The 16,911-nt window shown below is 41.1% G+C and overlaps 7 protein-coding genes across 7 annotated transcripts; 4 read left to right on the top strand and 3 right to left on the bottom strand.

The window, feature by feature from the left end:
- Positions 1-450: 450 nt before the first annotated feature.
- IL334_000589 (uncharacterized protein) lies at positions 451-1,718 on the bottom strand (the record flags this gene model as incomplete). Its single annotated transcript, XM_062932355.1, has 6 exons — positions 451-558; positions 654-725; positions 824-916; positions 1,032-1,159; positions 1,327-1,528; positions 1,686-1,718. The coding sequence occupies 6 exons, from the start codon at positions 1,716-1,718 to the stop codon at positions 451-453; spliced, it is 636 nt and encodes a 211-aa protein (XP_062788406.1).
- A 912-nt stretch (positions 1,719-2,630) lies between these two features.
- IL334_000588 (uncharacterized protein) lies at positions 2,631-4,229 on the bottom strand (the record flags this gene model as incomplete). Its single annotated transcript, XM_062932354.1, has 10 exons — positions 2,631-2,895; positions 3,025-3,179; positions 3,265-3,335; positions 3,394-3,505; positions 3,570-3,628; positions 3,755-3,826; positions 3,943-3,964; positions 4,024-4,047; positions 4,108-4,115; positions 4,181-4,229. The coding sequence occupies 10 exons, from the start codon at positions 4,227-4,229 to the stop codon at positions 2,631-2,633; spliced, it is 837 nt and encodes a 278-aa protein (XP_062788405.1).
- A 490-nt stretch (positions 4,230-4,719) lies between these two features.
- Positions 4,720-6,840, top strand: IL334_000587 (uncharacterized protein; the record flags this gene model as incomplete). The annotated part of the gene is made up of 12 exons (XM_062932353.1): positions 4,720-4,749; positions 4,872-4,970; positions 5,061-5,181; positions 5,251-5,261; positions 5,333-5,372; positions 5,452-5,544; positions 5,640-5,719; positions 5,814-5,866; positions 5,931-5,940; positions 6,011-6,142; positions 6,325-6,570; positions 6,691-6,840. 12 exons carry the CDS (start codon positions 4,720-4,722, stop codon positions 6,838-6,840), a joined length of 1,065 nt encoding a protein of 354 aa, XP_062788404.1.
- Positions 6,841-7,612: 772 nt separating this feature from the next.
- On the top strand, positions 7,613-8,605 carry IL334_000586 (uncharacterized protein; the record flags this gene model as incomplete). The annotated part of the gene is made up of 4 exons (XM_062932352.1): positions 7,613-7,947; positions 8,068-8,111; positions 8,183-8,269; positions 8,406-8,605. 4 exons carry the CDS (start codon positions 7,613-7,615, stop codon positions 8,603-8,605), a joined length of 666 nt encoding a protein of 221 aa, XP_062788403.1.
- Positions 8,606-9,169: 564 nt separating this feature from the next.
- On the top strand, positions 9,170-10,622 carry IL334_000585 (uncharacterized protein; the record flags this gene model as incomplete). The annotated part of the gene is made up of 3 exons (XM_062932351.1): positions 9,170-9,251; positions 9,375-9,523; positions 9,735-10,622. The coding sequence occupies 3 exons, from the start codon at positions 9,170-9,172 to the stop codon at positions 10,620-10,622; spliced, it is 1,119 nt and encodes a 372-aa protein (XP_062788402.1).
- Positions 10,623-11,065: 443 nt separating this feature from the next.
- IL334_000584 (uncharacterized protein) lies at positions 11,066-12,807 on the bottom strand (the record flags this gene model as incomplete). Its single annotated transcript, XM_062932350.1, has 3 exons — positions 11,066-11,074; positions 11,157-11,735; positions 11,809-12,807. The coding sequence occupies 3 exons, from the start codon at positions 12,805-12,807 to the stop codon at positions 11,066-11,068; spliced, it is 1,587 nt and encodes a 528-aa protein (XP_062788401.1).
- Positions 12,808-13,287: 480 nt separating this feature from the next.
- Positions 13,288-16,830, top strand: IL334_000583 (uncharacterized protein; the record flags this gene model as incomplete). The annotated part of the gene is made up of 4 exons (XM_062932349.1): positions 13,288-13,591; positions 13,710-14,284; positions 14,356-14,471; positions 14,709-16,830. The coding sequence occupies 4 exons, from the start codon at positions 13,288-13,290 to the stop codon at positions 16,828-16,830; spliced, it is 3,117 nt and encodes a 1,038-aa protein (XP_062788400.1).
- Between the last annotated feature and the right edge of the window lie 81 nt (positions 16,831-16,911).

The raw sequence follows: 16,911 nt of genomic DNA, 5'->3' as shown, positions 1-16,911 counted from the left end.
TGACTAGTATACAAACGACTTTTTTGGTGTTGTCTGGAAGGAAATGCATCTATATCAGGGTTGTCGAATGGCAATCGTATTACATCGCTCGGCATTGACAAAGTGGTGACACGAATGATGGCAGCAGAATCTCTTCAGACTATGGGTATAGAATGATTGACCCAGCGGTGTAGTGAATTTTTTATGTATGAGCGGAAACACGAGGCTTACAAATTCCCAAGAGAGTAAGAGTTTCGTTTGCAGGCGAAAGGGGTTCGTTCATACACTCAATCTTCTGTTTATTTACTCATCTACTGTATCTACTGTATCTATACCTTATCAGTCCATTTTAACCAATTCTTGTCTTCACTCAATCTCCATTCACCGTATCGACTCAGTCACCCAATCCGTTCCATCGAGAGGAGAGATTTATTCAGATCGGGATGATTAGTAGGTGTTGCAAGAATGAAATTAATCAAGGAAGAACTTTGTTCTCTTTTCAAGAGGTTCAAAGTCTTTTGCTTTGGCGGGGTTTCCAGGTGGTCCGGAAGGTTTACCAAATGGTAGAAGAGCAGTGTTCTAATCATGCGAAAATATCGGCATCAGTCATTCATCCGTCCCAGCCTTTCAAATAGGTTCAGGTTCAAGATTCAAGTACGTCCGAAATCACTCACCTTCCAAGATGGAGGTAGATCGAATAATTTATGAATATCAGCTTGGATTTCAGCTGACATAGCACCGAAATGCTACGATACGAAACGAATCGGCAAAAATTCAGGAATATCTCTAGTCAGCACACGTAATCTCGCTGATGAATATCGTGTGATTCGAAAGTGAGGCTCACCTGCAAGGAAGCTCCATAACCTTCAGTTTCGAGCGCTGTCCAAACTATATACTGAAGGATACCAGCAGAGTTCTCGGACCAAACAGGGAAGTGCTAATTGGTGATACCAAAAAAGGAGAACAAAGCGTAAGTAATCGTGATTTCTGCTTGTTCGCTGCTTGATTCGTTTTCGCAAGATCGATTTCGGAATGGATGGAATGATACTCACTTGAGATAAGAAAGGCATCTTGGCACTGAACCCATTAAGGATATCTTGATCTTCAAAGAATAAAACAGTACCATAACCTGATTTATATTGAGTTTCGAATTTGTTCGTGTAAAAATCTTCTTGACCCTCTATAATTCATTCAAATATAATTGAATTAGTACAGTGAGCATATATTGATCGTCATTAATCGAAACAGGCCCAAAGAAAAAAGATAAAAAGACAAAAACCAAGACATAGACAAAGACAAAGGGGATTCAGAAATTCAGAGGAGACTCGGGCTTCGTTCTTAACTCACTATCACCACCTAAAGTAGGTTTAAATCCTTTTAAAATTGTATCCCATAGTTCCTCATTCTTTTTACCTGTGACTAGTACTGCTCTACTTTGTTGTCCGTTGAATGAAGTAGGAGCGAATTTGACTGATTTTTCAACTAATTCTTTCAATTGATCGTTTGATAGAGGTGATTCCTTTGTAATGTTATAGTATGATCGTCGGTTCTATCATCCGGAATGAATGAATGAATGAATGAATGAATGAATGATTAGCGTTACTATCGATATCGAATACTGAGAACAGAGATGATGAAGAGTGGGTAACGAGATTATGAAACTACTGTCTTCTGAGCTGGAGAGGATGAAAAACCCCGGCACTCACCTCGACAGCTTCAAAGAACTTAGCTGAAGACATCTTGTTAATTGAAGTACCGAAATATCGGGTGATAGGTAAAGTGGGTAATGAAGCGAATCTAAAAAGGGATGTGTATGATGCTGATGATTTAGATAATGATTGAATATTGGGTAATAGGATGAATTGTATGATGATCAGATAAGTAGTAGCGTATAATAATGATTTCAAGTGAATGTTCATCTGTAGCTAAAACTGATGATTGTTAACCTGTTCGTTTGGGCTATATATATATATATATATATATATATTGTTTCACTCTCATAGAAGATACTAGATGACACATCATGTTTCCATGCCATCACAAACTCATCTCATCTCACATCCCATCTCACTGATCACGCTATATCTCAGGGGGGTGGATGATCGCATACGAGTATTTGTTATTAATAAGCCAACAAAATCAGGATCCTCGGTCATCTTCCCTATCTACCTATCGTTCCAGCGGAAAAACAAAGATACGAGTTAGTCAAGACCGAGCTGATTACAATTCAAACTGTTCGATCGACTATAAATAAACCTCATCACTCGAGTAATCTGAATAAGCAATGGGAATGGAACCAGATCCCATTCATGATACCCCAAGCAATGCTTTGATATTGAGAACCAAACATCATCCGGCCGCCGTTTCCCCTTATGCATACTACTCGGAATATCTCTGCGAATACCGACGGATGTGCCGTTACACAAAGTATTGATAAGCCATGTCAATTTAATGACAATCTTGCACCTAAACATAACAACATACATGCATTGGGATCTTTGAGGAGTCCACTATTGTCCAGGAAATGAGGTGAGAATGATTTTACCTATGTACAACTGATACAGATATCTACAACTACCAGAGGGCTACGTACAACGATCTCATACAATATCAGTCAATCAATACAACTACGGTTCACCCTTCACCAGCTTCTACGCTTTCTTGGCTTTCTTCCTCTTTCCACCTCCATCGTCCTGACTGTCAGCATGACCATTCGATCCATCCCTTTTCACTCCACCACTCGTTCCTTTCTGACTACTTCCTACTGTTCTCTTCACGACTGATTTAGCAGGAATCTTCACGAATTCTCCTTGTTCGACAGCTTGAGCATCGTCATCATCTCCGACTATGCCCTGGTCTTCTTCAAAGGCAGCTACATTATCGACTTGGCCGGCATCGATGAGCATACCAAGAAGCCTACATTGCTTTGATTCAGCTTGGTTCCAACATGGAGGTCATGTCTGGTAATCCACTGAGGACCACTAAATGGCGAAGCGAAAGGAGTTGGCTGTACGGGGTATAAATGACATTGATTGACCAACTTACTCTTTGTACACTTTCCTTCGCTCAGCCCATTCTTTTCTCCATCTAGTAAAGTCGACATCGATTTTCTTGATATCCTCCGTTGACATTGGATTGACAGCAGCTTCACCATTGGTAGAAGCACGAAACGGCGCAAGGGCTTTAAGGGTGATCTCATTCTGCGTATTCTGTCAGCCGAGTCGTCATCTACCAAAGTATGGAGATCTGCAAGCCCGACTAAGCGGATGTTTGCAAGACACTCACGTCAGCTTTGACACGTTCGATCTCTGCAGTCAAGTCTTTTGTCTTGGGCAATGCTTCTTTATTCGCGAGTTCTGTTTAATCGCGTCACTACGATATATTTGAAATGGCTGTTTACCTCAATATGCCTACCTGTTTGAAGAGTTTTGAGCTTTTTCCTCTTCTCCTCCAGATCATTCTTGGTTTCTTTGATTTCGCTATCGAGAGCCGAGAGATCTTTTGGGGCCAGTACCTCGAGAAGCGACTACCGCATTGAATGTGAGCTTTATTCCCAAGCGAAGGCAAGCGGGTGGAAGCGTGAAGCTTACCTGATTATACAAATAGATGAGCTGTTTACCGTACGGCTTGACGGTAAGTTGACCTCTTTCTGATGCACAGTATTCAATCAGCCGTCATCATCGAGCATGATTGAAGGATCGAAAAATAGAGTATCATACAGAAATGATGCGTGGGGATTCTTCCCTCACAGAAAGAAAAGGAAAGGACTACTCACCAGCAAGAGTGGCAAGTACTTTGACAGCAGCAGCTTTTGGAACTCGATTTTTTAGATTTGCCGATACGTCAGCTAGCAGTGGTGGAATATCGTCAGTTTCTCATCACTAAGTACATTTGCTCATTTGGTATCATTGTGGTGGTATTAATTGGCAGCGGTGAGGAGTTGAAGGAGGAAGGAAAGTTCACCATTCGCATAAGGCCGATTTTGCTACGATAGTTGTTTTGGTAAGCTCGGTATGATGCTTTAGGCTATTCAACGGAGCTTACCTCCCTCATATATTCGAGTACCATCTAGGTGCGAAGTTAAGTCAGCTTGATTTCACACCCCCTGGTCGTGAAGCTGATATTCACCTCTTCCGCTAAGCAATGATCCTCTCGTCAGCTTTTTACTCTGATTGATGACGAGGTTTCCGAGGCAGTTCACCTTCGTCCCCTTTTACTTGTTTCTCTTTCACTTCCTTCTTTGGAGCCATTAGGAGGCTCAACTTCAGGATCTCACTAATTCAGTCAGACTATCTGATTGTTGAGATGGGATATATAAAGGGAAGAAGAAGGTGGATGATGATATGATCCCATACAAATGATGGTTTCCAGAGTGAAAGAGAGGAAGAAAGTCGCGTCAACCTCCACCAGTAATGTCCGGAATCAAATACTGATCACCCTGCCTGATAACGGCAAGGGAATCACGTGGTGGGTCGTGAGGCTGATAATAGTTCCTTCCGTTGCCAGATTTGCCGCCAAAGATATCAGGAAGAGAGTTGAATTTATACTATGCCAGGCAATGGAAAAAAGGAGACATCCACTGAAAAACTCATTCCACAGTAGACTTGCCATTCATCGTCTTCAACGACAGCACATCACCTGAAAGATCGTTTGATCAGATCTGTCCATCGATCCTACCGATAGACGACAACGATACTGTTCCTGCTCGGCACTCGAAAACAATAAGAGTACAAGGGCAATATGCCGCCTAAAGCAGCTAAAGATGACAAGGTAAGTAGTTGTAAATCTCATGTCGTCTGATCACTGCTTTCGTCGCATATCCACCTGATACTGGCCTGGATATATGGGCAATGTGAAGTTGATACTGATGTGCTTGTCTGTTCGTGGTATAGACTTTTGGTATGAAGAACAAGAACAAATCTTCAAAAGTTCAAGCGTATATAAAAACTGTTCAGAAACAACAATCTGATGCAGGTAAATCAAAAGCAGACGTTAGTAATTCACACCTCATGTTCCGCATTCACTAAACGAAAACGAGCTGACATCTATCTCTTTTGTGTAATTTGTTTGAATAAATGTAGAAAGTCAAGGAAGCTGAAAAACAGAAGAAGGATGAAGCTAGAGCTACTGCTTTAGCTAAAAAGAAAATGGAAGCTGAGTTATTCGGTCATGCTCAAATTCAAAAAGTACCTTTTGGAACAGGTGAGCTTCTCCCTCAAATTTTTTTCGGAATTCGGAAATAGAAAGCTGATATTTCATGGTTTCGAACAGACCCAAAGACTGTGAGTTAACCTATAGGAAATAATCAAGGGGTTGAATCAACAAATAGTGAATTGACATTATTCGATCTCAGGTACTTTGTGTATATTTCAAAAATGGACATTGTGAAAAAGGTAAATTTGTCAATGTCAATTATCCTCGAGATGAAAACAATAGGACCTTTCAAGCTGATATGTCATATTTGACGTAAAGGTACAAAATGTAAATTCTCACATGATTTGAACGTTGGTAGAAAAGTTGAAAAACTTAATATATACGAGGATGCCAGAGCGCAAAAGACAGCAGGTATGTTTCCGACGTACTCATTATTGGAAATAATGTATAGGTGTGAGGGCTTTCAGGTAGTAGCTGAATCTTGGTTTGTTTTTTTGTTCGGATAGATACAATGGATACTTGGGATGAAGAGAAACTTCGAAATGTTGTTACTCAAAACGAAAGTAAACAAACTAACGCAACCGATGTGAGTATTCCTCTCCTCTCGTCCACCGAGTCTGTCAGTCGAGATAGATCGGATCTAGACAATCCAGACGCTGATATAACGGACATAAATACAGATCGTATGTAAATACTTTATTCAAGCAATTGAAGATAAGAAATATGGTTGGTTGTGAGTCATTCTCACGAACGCAATTGAGAGAAGTATCATATTGACCGATCGTACTCTTCTATAGCTGGGAATGCGTATGTCCCATTTAAACCTCGATTCTTACTTTATATGCCCAAATCTCACTGACTAGCTCACATTTGATAGCCTAATGGCGGGGATAAATGCATGTACCGACACGCATTACCTCCTGGATTCGTGTTGAAATCAGACAAGAAAGCGGCAGCAGAAGCGGCGAAGAAAGATAAGATATCTTTGGAGGATTTCCTGGAAGTAGAGGTAAGTCATTGGTGTTCTATAGAGATCTGTCAAGCATTTCTGCCAATTTCTGCACCTCGGCAGAGATTCGCTGACTCTTTTTAACGTGATTACTTCCTTTTCCTACGATTTTGTTTGCTTCCATCTTCCTTGCTCCCGACGTCTTCATTTTCACACATCCGACTTGAATATCACAATCACAGCGACACAAGCTGAAAGCACCTCTGACACCTGTCACACCTGAATCATTCGCTTTATGGAAGAAGACTCGACAAGAGAAGAAGGCAGCTGAGCAAGAAGCGTTCGAAAAGGCTAAGGCTACACAGAGAGCAGCTGGTAAGATGACAGGAATGACAGGTAAAGATATGTTTGAGTTTGGTGGTGAGATCTACGAGGACGATGAAGAAGGTGAAGATGATTGGGATATCAGTAGGATGTTAGCTAGATATGTGAGTGTCTCATCTCACGAGCAAGTTTCACGGCTACTCCGTCATTCGGGATAATCGATCCAATGGGAAGTATAAGTCAGTCATATACTGATTATCTGTATTGCGTGACATGTGTTGTAGAGAGAAGACGATACGAGACCTGATGGATATGACGATCAAGAAGGAGCTTCAAATTCAAATCAAAGTCAAAATGCGAACGAGAATGATAACGATAAAGATGATGTTGAGACAGTAACGAACGGAGTGGGAAATGTGAAAGTGACAAGTTAAAACAGGTTGACAAAGTGTGTCAAGAATTCATTTTTCGAATTGATCAAATTTCTTCCCTTTCGTCGGTTTCAGCATTACATCATTTATTGCATTTGTTTATACATAACACAGTAACAATCAATCTCTATTGAACTTTGTTCCTTTTGATTCTTTCTCACCTTCCAAAATAATTTCTTCCAATAATATATGAGATGTATTGTATAAATCACAAAGTCATGGTGCATGTACAGTAATCTGATACATCCGATGAGAATGAACGAATGCCAGAGACATGATCATCGTCATCGTGACCCGTTTTCTATAGCACGACTATGTTACACGGGTTTCTGTTTTTCTTTTCAAGCTTAACCTAAAATTGTCGGGTGGAATAGATCAAGACAATGGTCACATCGTATGACATATATCGTGACTGGTCATAAAGCATCTCAAGAGATGGCTTTATTGAGGATTGAGGAAAGACGATAAACAATAAATCCAAATGAATCGTTATACCTTTCTGACAAGATAAAGCAATGATGAGTTGATACTATTCATTTCAAGGACTGAATTCGTTGGAAAAATGTGTATAAATAGGACGATGTCTTTTTCAAGAGAGGAAACGAAGAATGTCTTCTGTGAAATTTTGCTTCATCTAGAATTATTCATCGGTAGTATTGATAGTACCAGACTTGATCGATCGACTTGGACAATCTTTTCTTTTTCCTTCTGATTAATACTACATACTCCATTTTTAGATACTGTATTGACTCCACCAATCTTTAAGTCAGGCAAGATGAACCGTGTTTTGCTTTTTGGGTATTTGCTTTCTTTCTTCGTAGTTTTAGCTACTCCTATCCCTGATCCCGAACCTGCTTCCTCCGCCCTTGTCCTCTCTGATCTTCCGCCGTCCTACGAAGCTACCACTACTACTCAGACCGACTTCGTTGTTGGTTCCTTCTCCAACTCCGACACGAAGGATGGTGTGGAAAAAAGAGGATTCGCAGTAGTATCGCCATCCGACACTGCTTCTGCCAGAAAAGACTTTTGGTGGCCCGATAGTGCGATTAGTGAAGATGGCAAGACAGGTGCTGTTGAAAGGGGTGATACCAATGCTGAGAGGATCAAGCGGTGAGTGAAATTGAGATTTACCATGACCCATCCACTGTATACATACTCCGAGATCTGAAATGGAGAAATCGAGGGTTCAAACAGTAACCTGTTATACTGATTTATGGCTGTGCGCTGTAGAGGTCTACCATTATTAAAACCTAAAGCACAATCCACCAAGACCCGTGAGTCATTATCCATCTCCCCACAAGTTATTCGGTATGACTGACTTGTTTTCCTCGGGATTCTGTTATAGAGGTGCTCAAACCTCGAATGTCCTCACCACCAACTAGAGCTGGTTCACGTACTTTCATAACTTGTTCAACGAATTTGAACCAACCATGTAAGGGTTCTCTTTCCCCATCTAACCTTTCTCATGATTTTTCATTTTTGATCTTCATGACTCCTAAGTAGTCAAGTATCGGTCACGGAAAGCTAATATGTTTTTTACTTGATTATAATTGTTTTTTTCGCAATAGATACATTCGGATATCAAAATCAAGTATTTGGTTCAAAACAACAAGCAGTAGATGCATGTGCATCATTTTATTCGAATTCAGTCAATACCGTATTCATCGGTATTCAACAGGTAACTGAAAATACTTTTAATTGCGCTAATCCTCAAACTGGTACTGGAGATGCTTGTACTTTTGGTAATTTCGCTATTTATCAAGCATAAAAAAAGTACAAGTAGCATTCTCTGTTTCCAAATCTCGTTTGATCTGTCGTTTTCTACCGTTTCGTCATTAGGACAATTTCAGTTCATATCCTGCCTCTCTTTCTTCCCTGGTCAACCTTCCTTAGTGTAATGTCTTTAGGACAATAAAAGTAACGGACTTTTGAATACGATAGTACAAGTAGTCTCGTTTAAACCACGGTATATTAAACTCACTTCTTCTTCTTCTTCTTCTCTCTTTATATATATACAAATGTCAATGTGTTCACTAATCAGATTAGATCAGTTTCAAGAGCAGGTTTGGCATCAAATTACGTAATGTGTGCTCGGATGTTACCGATGACGTCTGAGACAAAACCAACACCTTCAGTCTGATCTTGAATTCATGTTGATGTTGTATCTATTGACTGTGAATCGTTCATTGATAAACCATCATTGGAACTCACTTCATATCTCATCAGATAACTTATCCACGTGAGAGGGGGAATATATAACATAAGCTGTACAGTAGAAAGTATAAAGTAGAAGGAATTGCCAACGCAGCGATCGAATTGCTAGGCAGAACAAATGTCGGACATACAAAATATAAAGATCATATCTACTGAGACTGTTGAATTACCAAAATCACATATCGTGTATGTGATACAAAGTGAGTCATAGACACCAATTAGGCAATCTTCCTCCTCAGTCCGTGCTCCCTACCATCTTCCTCTACTTTCTCGGCGGGCCCATGACTAGTATACTAATCTGATCACTCGGTTCGATGTGATAGTATCAACTCCAACTAGAACATGGACTGTTCAAAGGCGTTATTCAGACTTCCTGGATCTACATACAGAATTGAAATCGTCAGTGGGGAAAGAACCTCCCGGGAAATTACCTGGAAAAACTTGGAACTGGAGAGGATTGGGTGATGATAAGGTGAGTTGCAACGTATTTAGTGAAAAAACTGGGACGAGGATGTCCTGCCATGGAGAGGTCAAGGACGGATTAACGATGGAGCGCCGGCTACTATACGATGAAATTGCAGTTATTGGTCTGCATGGATGGAGACTGGTTAGATGGACCCAGAAAAATTTCAAGAGGTATCTTCATCGATTTCATAGTACTAACTCAATCCCCTCCATCATAGCTAATACGCGAAAGACGTATATTACTCGAACAATACCTTTCACTCCTTTTAACATCAAAAGACTCATCGTTTCGATCCTCATATGGATTTAAAGATTTCTTATCTATCCCTTCAGTCACTCAACAGCCCACGACATTCACATCTTCATCGTGGTTATTAGAACATACATCCCTTCAAGCGTTATTACGTTCAGCCAGATCATCATTATTGAAAAGAGATGCATTAGCAAATATGGGTGATTCAACTTCTTCAAGATCGAGTGGAATAGAATCAAAACGTCTTTTAAAAGATGCTCAAAATCGCATATCAACCTTATCTGATTCTTTGGATAATTCAAATTTATCTTCGACTTTGGGTCAAGGTGAGAAGAAACGAAGAGAAGAAATGATACAAGAGTTACTCGTTGAAAAATCCAATTTATCAAGAATGGCTGAAGCTGGAGTGAAAACTACTTTCAACTCAACATCGAACTCAAACGCAAACTCAGGCTCGAATCCTAATTCAGCATTTTCGTCACATACATCATCTGCTTTCGCTCCCTCTGCAAACGGAGGAGGAGGAAGTGGAGGATCAATCAATTCTATACCTGGTGGATTCCCTCATCAAGGTAGAGTATTCGGTGTCAAACCTCAAGCTCCACAGGAAACTGCCGAAACTAGACCATTGGATGATAGAGGATTACTTCAATTGCAATCTTCCAAAATCGATAATCAAGATGATCAATTAAAGGAATTATCTCAAATCTTACAAAGACAAAAGAAAATGGGTGAAGAGATACATCAGGAAATTGGCCAACAGAATGAATTACTTGATGATATTGAATCTGGCGTGGATAAGACAGGAAGGAAATTGGGCAAGACAAAGAGGGAACTAAATCGATTAGGATGAGATCTATCTTTGTGTGAAGTGCACGCATATCAGGCAATGTTTAGTGCTCCACAAAATCTTGAATCATATTGTATGTCTTTGGAGGATAATAGAAGACCACCCGTTTACTGGAAGGAAGGAATGTATATACCAATATCCTGTAAATTGTTGTACGTTAGTCTCTGGGATGGATCATTTTTAATTGGGCTTGTTTAGCTCTGGCGAAACGGTAACAAGGGAAGAAAGCCGGGTTTGGTATAGTGTATACATGCAATGTCACAGACGATCCCGCTAAGGGGCTATACAAAGGGTTTTCTGGTAATACACACATATGTTAAAAAGCGGATGATGGGGTGGAAGAGGAATGATAGATTTTCGATAAATAGTCATACTTTTCGGACATATGATAAGTAGGTAGTATCGTTCTCTTCTGTGAGATTGTGTGATTGATCGCTGTGTGCGAACTATTCCTCCTATCTCATCATCCCCTTCAGCTATCTGCATTTTTGTTGTTGAAAACGGATAGCGAAGTCTAATCGAAATTGAAAAACTCACGGTCAAACCGAGCTTCTTCGCAGCTTCCCAGCCAGCGACGTTCTTCGCAGCTTTTCTGAAAGGTCTGATGGCTTCACCTAATTCTATTCCATCAACTGTACATTTGATTTTCCATAAAATACCTATATTAGTTTCTAATTTCTCTTCTTCCCATCTTAATTCTCTATCTTGATTGGACGCATACATTGAGACTAAGGAAGACATACCAATACTTGCATGATCGATCCTTGCAATCTCGGCATCTGTTTCCAATAATACTTTTCCATCGATTGTTGATCCAACGGTTGAATGATGTTGTTCCCATTCTTTCTTCATGTAATTATAGAAGAAATCGTATAATGGCTCATACATCTCTCTTAACCAATTGTCGATGATCTGAATCCCTTCACCTAATCTATCTTCGATCGGGAATGAAAAGTATAATGCTGCAATATAAGCTTCCATCAACGCTGCTCTAACGTCAGTCTGAGCTCTCAGTACAGGTAATAATTCGGGATGTCCATTGATTCTTTGAGGAAGGTTGTATAATCCTGATATATGAGAAAGTGTAGCGTTCGATACTAGATGCGCTTTCAATTTCTGTGACAGGATAAAGAGTCAATTAGGTGTTTTCTGTGATTTCATCTAAGCAAATGAGTTAGACAACACCTACAGTAGCGGTACCAATAGTCAATCTAGGTTTAGTCTCATGCAACCAAGTGGTGACTATTACTCCTAAAATACTATCACCTACATGTTCTAGTTTTTCATAATGTTTCGAAGGATTATCAATTGGATCTTCGAATCTTCCCCTAGATCGTTCGAACAAGCTCTGATGAGTGAAAACTTGTTTGAGTAAATCAGGATCGTCAATGGTTGGCATAGGAGGAAGGGCAAAGACAGGTAATTGTTCTACGGGAATCAATACCGCTTTGGAAGTGGGTTTTTTCTTGAATCTTTTGGAAGGAAGGGGAATGGGCAATATTGGAACTGGAATATTGGGTTTGACATCAGCCTTGATATCAGGGACATCAATGGAAGGAGTTCTTCCTTCCACTTTTACCTGATTTAAAGTAGATGAGGAACTGGCTACTTCCAAATTAGAAGGGATATATTCTAATTCTGAACCGGCTTTCCTTTTCCCGAGCAAGGAAGGTGAAGGTCGCTGTGAGATAGGTGGCGGATGCATGCGTCGCCCGGCTGTTACCGAAAGATGAGGATGCTGAGGTAAAAAAGGAGAAAGCTCTACAGTACCAAGTCGAGGGGTCATCCTCTCCGCCTTGACAGATCTGTCAGTGGTGATTGAAGCAGGTGGGAAGAAAGGAGTGTTGACACTAGATCTGGACAAGTCCTCGGAGCACGTATCCACTTGAGGTGGCGACAGAGCCATATCAGAAGCGGCTTGAAGCATGTGACTCTGCCTGGATGGGTCCGAAGGAAGATATGAGCTGGAAGTGAGAGAAGGAAAAACCCTAGGTGCAGAAGGACCTTCGAAAGGTCGATTGATCTCCAGTCGGCTGGCTTGAGGCCATTTGGATATCCTTTGAGGTCGTTTATGCATTGAGAGCGGGATCCAAGGGGTGTCTATCTCAGTCCCGGAATTCGAATCTGGAGGAGGAGGAGGAAGTGACTCTAATCTGTCGCCGTACATCGAGGTGCGATAGGATGACATCTTATCAACAGTGTAGACACAAGTGTGCTACCCTGGTACAGCTGTCAGCTTTGAATTCGAGGCATCTCTGTGAGCTGTACTTACTCGGATGTACACTTGTTATCGTGATGAAAATGAGACACATGAGAGAGGAAGAAGAGGAACAAATAGGTCCAAGCAAACTATCGCAAAGATGATTTTATATGCAGGATTCAGTAAACTCAACAGTGGACGTCCAAAGTGGAGGTGTGAATTACGTAATTCATCGGCTGTCACTTTTTCCCGACGGTTTTTCCCCTGTGTTGTTGTGAATTCATCATCACCAGACATCATCCTTGATCCTCTGCTTCTTCATTAGCAAATCTCATTCATATCTCGTTGGTCACCAGAGGTAAGATACTGTATGATCACACGCAAGGTCAAATGTCCCATTAGAAGGAGGAATAACAAGAAAAACAGTCATTGCTTACTCAACAAAGAGCATCTTTTCCCCATGTCAAAATGAATTCCAACAACGCGTCGGCTTTGATATCTGAAGAGTTCCCTCAGGCATCTTCTAGCCGGCATCCATCACCCACAACCATATCTGTACCAGTCCAAGATTTGATCAATGGTTCCAGTCTGTCTCCCTTGAGTGATAGGAAAGGTAAAGGAAAAGAAAGGATGGTCAATATCGATCTTGATCTCGAGCCTGATTTCAAAAGAACGGAAGGAGGTCACGAAGAAGATTCATATAATAGTATCAGTGAGGATGAAAGGAACTCTACGGTAGGCTCAGATACTGAAGGGGAAGATGAAGAGAATTGTAAGTAAAGCTCATTCTTGACCCCTAGCTCTTTCTCTTCTATTTTCTATTCCATCAGACAGTTTCTACCAATTATTGATGATCGTCATGTGGGTCCATTTGGCATTTCATATATCAGATGAAGCAGAACGACAACGTCGTATACGTGAAAACCAAGTTATTCTAGCTGGTCTGGGTATCGAGCCATCTGCTTCCTTTCAAGCTGGTTCAGGCTCTGGCTCAGGTCTCATCAATGCAACAGGAGGATCATCAACGTCGAAAACCCGTAATCGTAATTCATCACCTACACCAGGAAGGAAACGCAAGAACGGCAGTGATATACCTATACTGGACAGATCAGGTCATATAATCTCATTACCACCTGAAGGTAAAACTCATACAATGGCATGTATCGAAATGCCAAGTGATCGAAAATTGAAAAAGAGAATATCAGATGGAGAATATATAGATTGTTCAAAATGGTCACAAGGTGAATGGAGAAGATGGAAATACGGTTTTGGAAAAGGAGGTGATATACCTCCTGACGAAGATGAATTTATAGGTGGTGTAGGTAAAGATTTCAGATGGAGAAGATGGAGAGGTTTAGAAAAAGAATTAAGGAGTGAAATGAGAAGAAGAGGTGAATTGGTTGAAATGGATGCTAGACCTACTCAACAGGTTATTACAGTACCAGAGGGTGTATCCGCTTATTCAGTAAGTAATCTCGAAGAAACTGGACTCAGAAATTTCTTTTATGCTGATACCGATACTGGTGCGCTCTTCAGCTTTTACCGGGTGAACCATGTCATCAATGTAGAAGAAAATCAGATAAACCTAAGATGAAGTGCAGGAATGTCAACCCAATTTGTCGAGCAACTTTCTGTGAGACTTGCTGCAAGCGGTAAGTACTTTTCCTCGTCACTTGCGTCTTGTATTCATCCGCATCCTCCCGTCACCTGAAACCCCTTTTTTGGGTAAATCTCTGCCAGTCAAGAGGATAAACGGAACTTGAAATTATCCTTTCATCCCTTTTTCCTTGACCCGTATCGCCATCCTTTCACTAATCTCGCTTCCCATTTACTACAAAAATCTAATCATAGCGAGTATGTGTGCTGACGCCGTATATCCGTTCTCGCAGATACAGTTATTTCGACTTTGACGAAGAGTCTCGATCCTTCATCTGTCCACTGTGTAAAGATATCTGCAACTGTTCGAATTGTATACGAAAGAAGAACCTGGCCCATCTTTTAGGCGATTCAAAAGGGAAGATCAAAAGACAGTCCATCAAGTACTCAATGGGAGCTGAGGCGGAAGGAGAGATGACTGTTCAAGCATGGCTGGAAAAAGCTGTCAAAGATGTCTCTAGAGCGCCGTTCGATTTAATCAGAATAGTTGATCAAGATAAAGATGTCATTTCACCTGATTTACCACCGGAAGAAGAAGAAGATATTGGAGATAAGATAATAGTTCATAAACCTAGAAAAATGCGAGCTAAGAAAATGAAACTGGGTGACAAAGTTGAAAAGGAAACAGTGGAGAAACTAGGGGAGGAGAAACCAAAAGCTAAAAGAGGAAGGAAGAAGAGGATTCTTGATGAAAACGGTGGAAGTAAGGTTGATCAATTTGATGGAAATAAAGGAACGATGAAATCTAACAATTTGGGCAACTTGATAATCAAGCTAAAGATTCCCAAATTGTCGGAAAAGCGATTAGATGTTATTCCGCCCGAACGTGAGAGATTGAAAGAAGTTGATTCGGATGGAGATACAGTTGGAGATTGGTCTTCCCATAATGGAGAAGGTGAACAAGTTGATGATTCAAGTTCAGCTTTATCTTCTTTACCGTCTGATTCACCTCCGATCCCAGCCAGATTCCCTTTTCCTCCACGATCAGTCTTCTCCCAGATCCCAGATACCAATGAATATCTATCAACTTTACCTAGTACTCTCCAAGATCAAACTCAAAGTCAACCTGTTTTAGTGGAATCAACCAACGACATACCTCCACTACCATCACAGCCGATGCAATTCACCCCGCCTCCTCCTCTTCTGGTTGATGCAAACACAATTCGGTCATCCCCAGACATCAGTGGTGATGAACATGCTCATCCCAAAAAAAGGAAAAGACCTCCACCAAAAGCGAACATCGTTCGTGCCCCCAGACATAGTTCGTTTTCTACCAAGTCTGATCCGCCCACAATCGTGAATGCGAACGGAAATCCTAATCGTACCCATCCTGCGGCAGAGTCAAAGCATCTTGCTATTCCCACGAATGACAATCAAAAGTCTGAGCGTGATTCCGAACATACTATACAGATGCAAGGCCCAATTGATCCACCTGTTCCTAGATTTTCAATACCGTTAGAAAACTCAGATTCAAGAATGGAAATGGGGATGGATAACAGACTGGGTATTGGACCTCCTGCATTACCCAACTTCATACCTCCACCTTTACTTTCCATTCAACATACTCAACCACACCAATATCTAAACGGACTTGAGCAGAATCGGCCTTTTTCATATTGGGCACCGCGTGCAACCCTCATGAGAGGTGAAATGGATACTTTGTATAACTCATCGATACACCAAGACCAACGTCCAGAGTATCAGCGACAACAATTCCAATACCAGAATCATCAACAGATTGCGTCGAACGCTACTCCCTCCTCATCGTACCCCACGATTCCGCTTCCGGCAGACTACTCTTCATACAGTTACAATCCCACTTTACCGTCAATGACTATGCACTCGGATGCGACCACATTCGCGCCCCGATACAGTGAAAGTCCTAATGTAGGGATTATGGGAGGAAATAATGGACCTCCACCTTATTCACATTCACCGATTAGAAGACCATTGGTCCTGAGTCCAAACACAGAACGACAATATTTGGTCATTGATAGATCTCCTCACTTCCATCCTGCACCCATACCTCATTCTGATCAGCCTTTTGACAGGACAACTTCGATAGTGGATCGGCCATCCAGACCGACTGCAGACCTCACTTCCAATTTTAACATGAATGCGAATCCAAATTCCTCGAGCGTCATTAATGGCAAGAGCGAGAGCACGGTCCAGGATACCGAAAGGACGAAATGGAATGGTAAATCTCTATCGAAGACCAAGTCAAAACCGAACTCGAAATCGAAGACAGATGGGTTTGATACATTTGACTTGTTGAGTCTAGCTGCGGTTGAAGCTAGACAAAATCCGAATTTGGGATATAATCTTGATGCGAATAACAACGTTAACGATGTTTGAATGAATACTGAGGAGGAGTCAAGGTTTACCAATTGTGTATTGTAAATTACATTGAGTTGTATAAGCAGGATGCTATGAGAA

Source organism: Kwoniella shivajii, chromosome 1 (assembly GCF_035658355.1).
Source record: "Kwoniella shivajii chromosome 1, complete sequence".
NCBI lineage: Eukaryota > Fungi > Basidiomycota > Tremellomycetes > Tremellales > Cryptococcaceae > Kwoniella > Kwoniella shivajii.
Note: the sequence above shows the minus strand (reverse complement) of the source record. Positions and strands in the feature narration are given on the sequence as shown.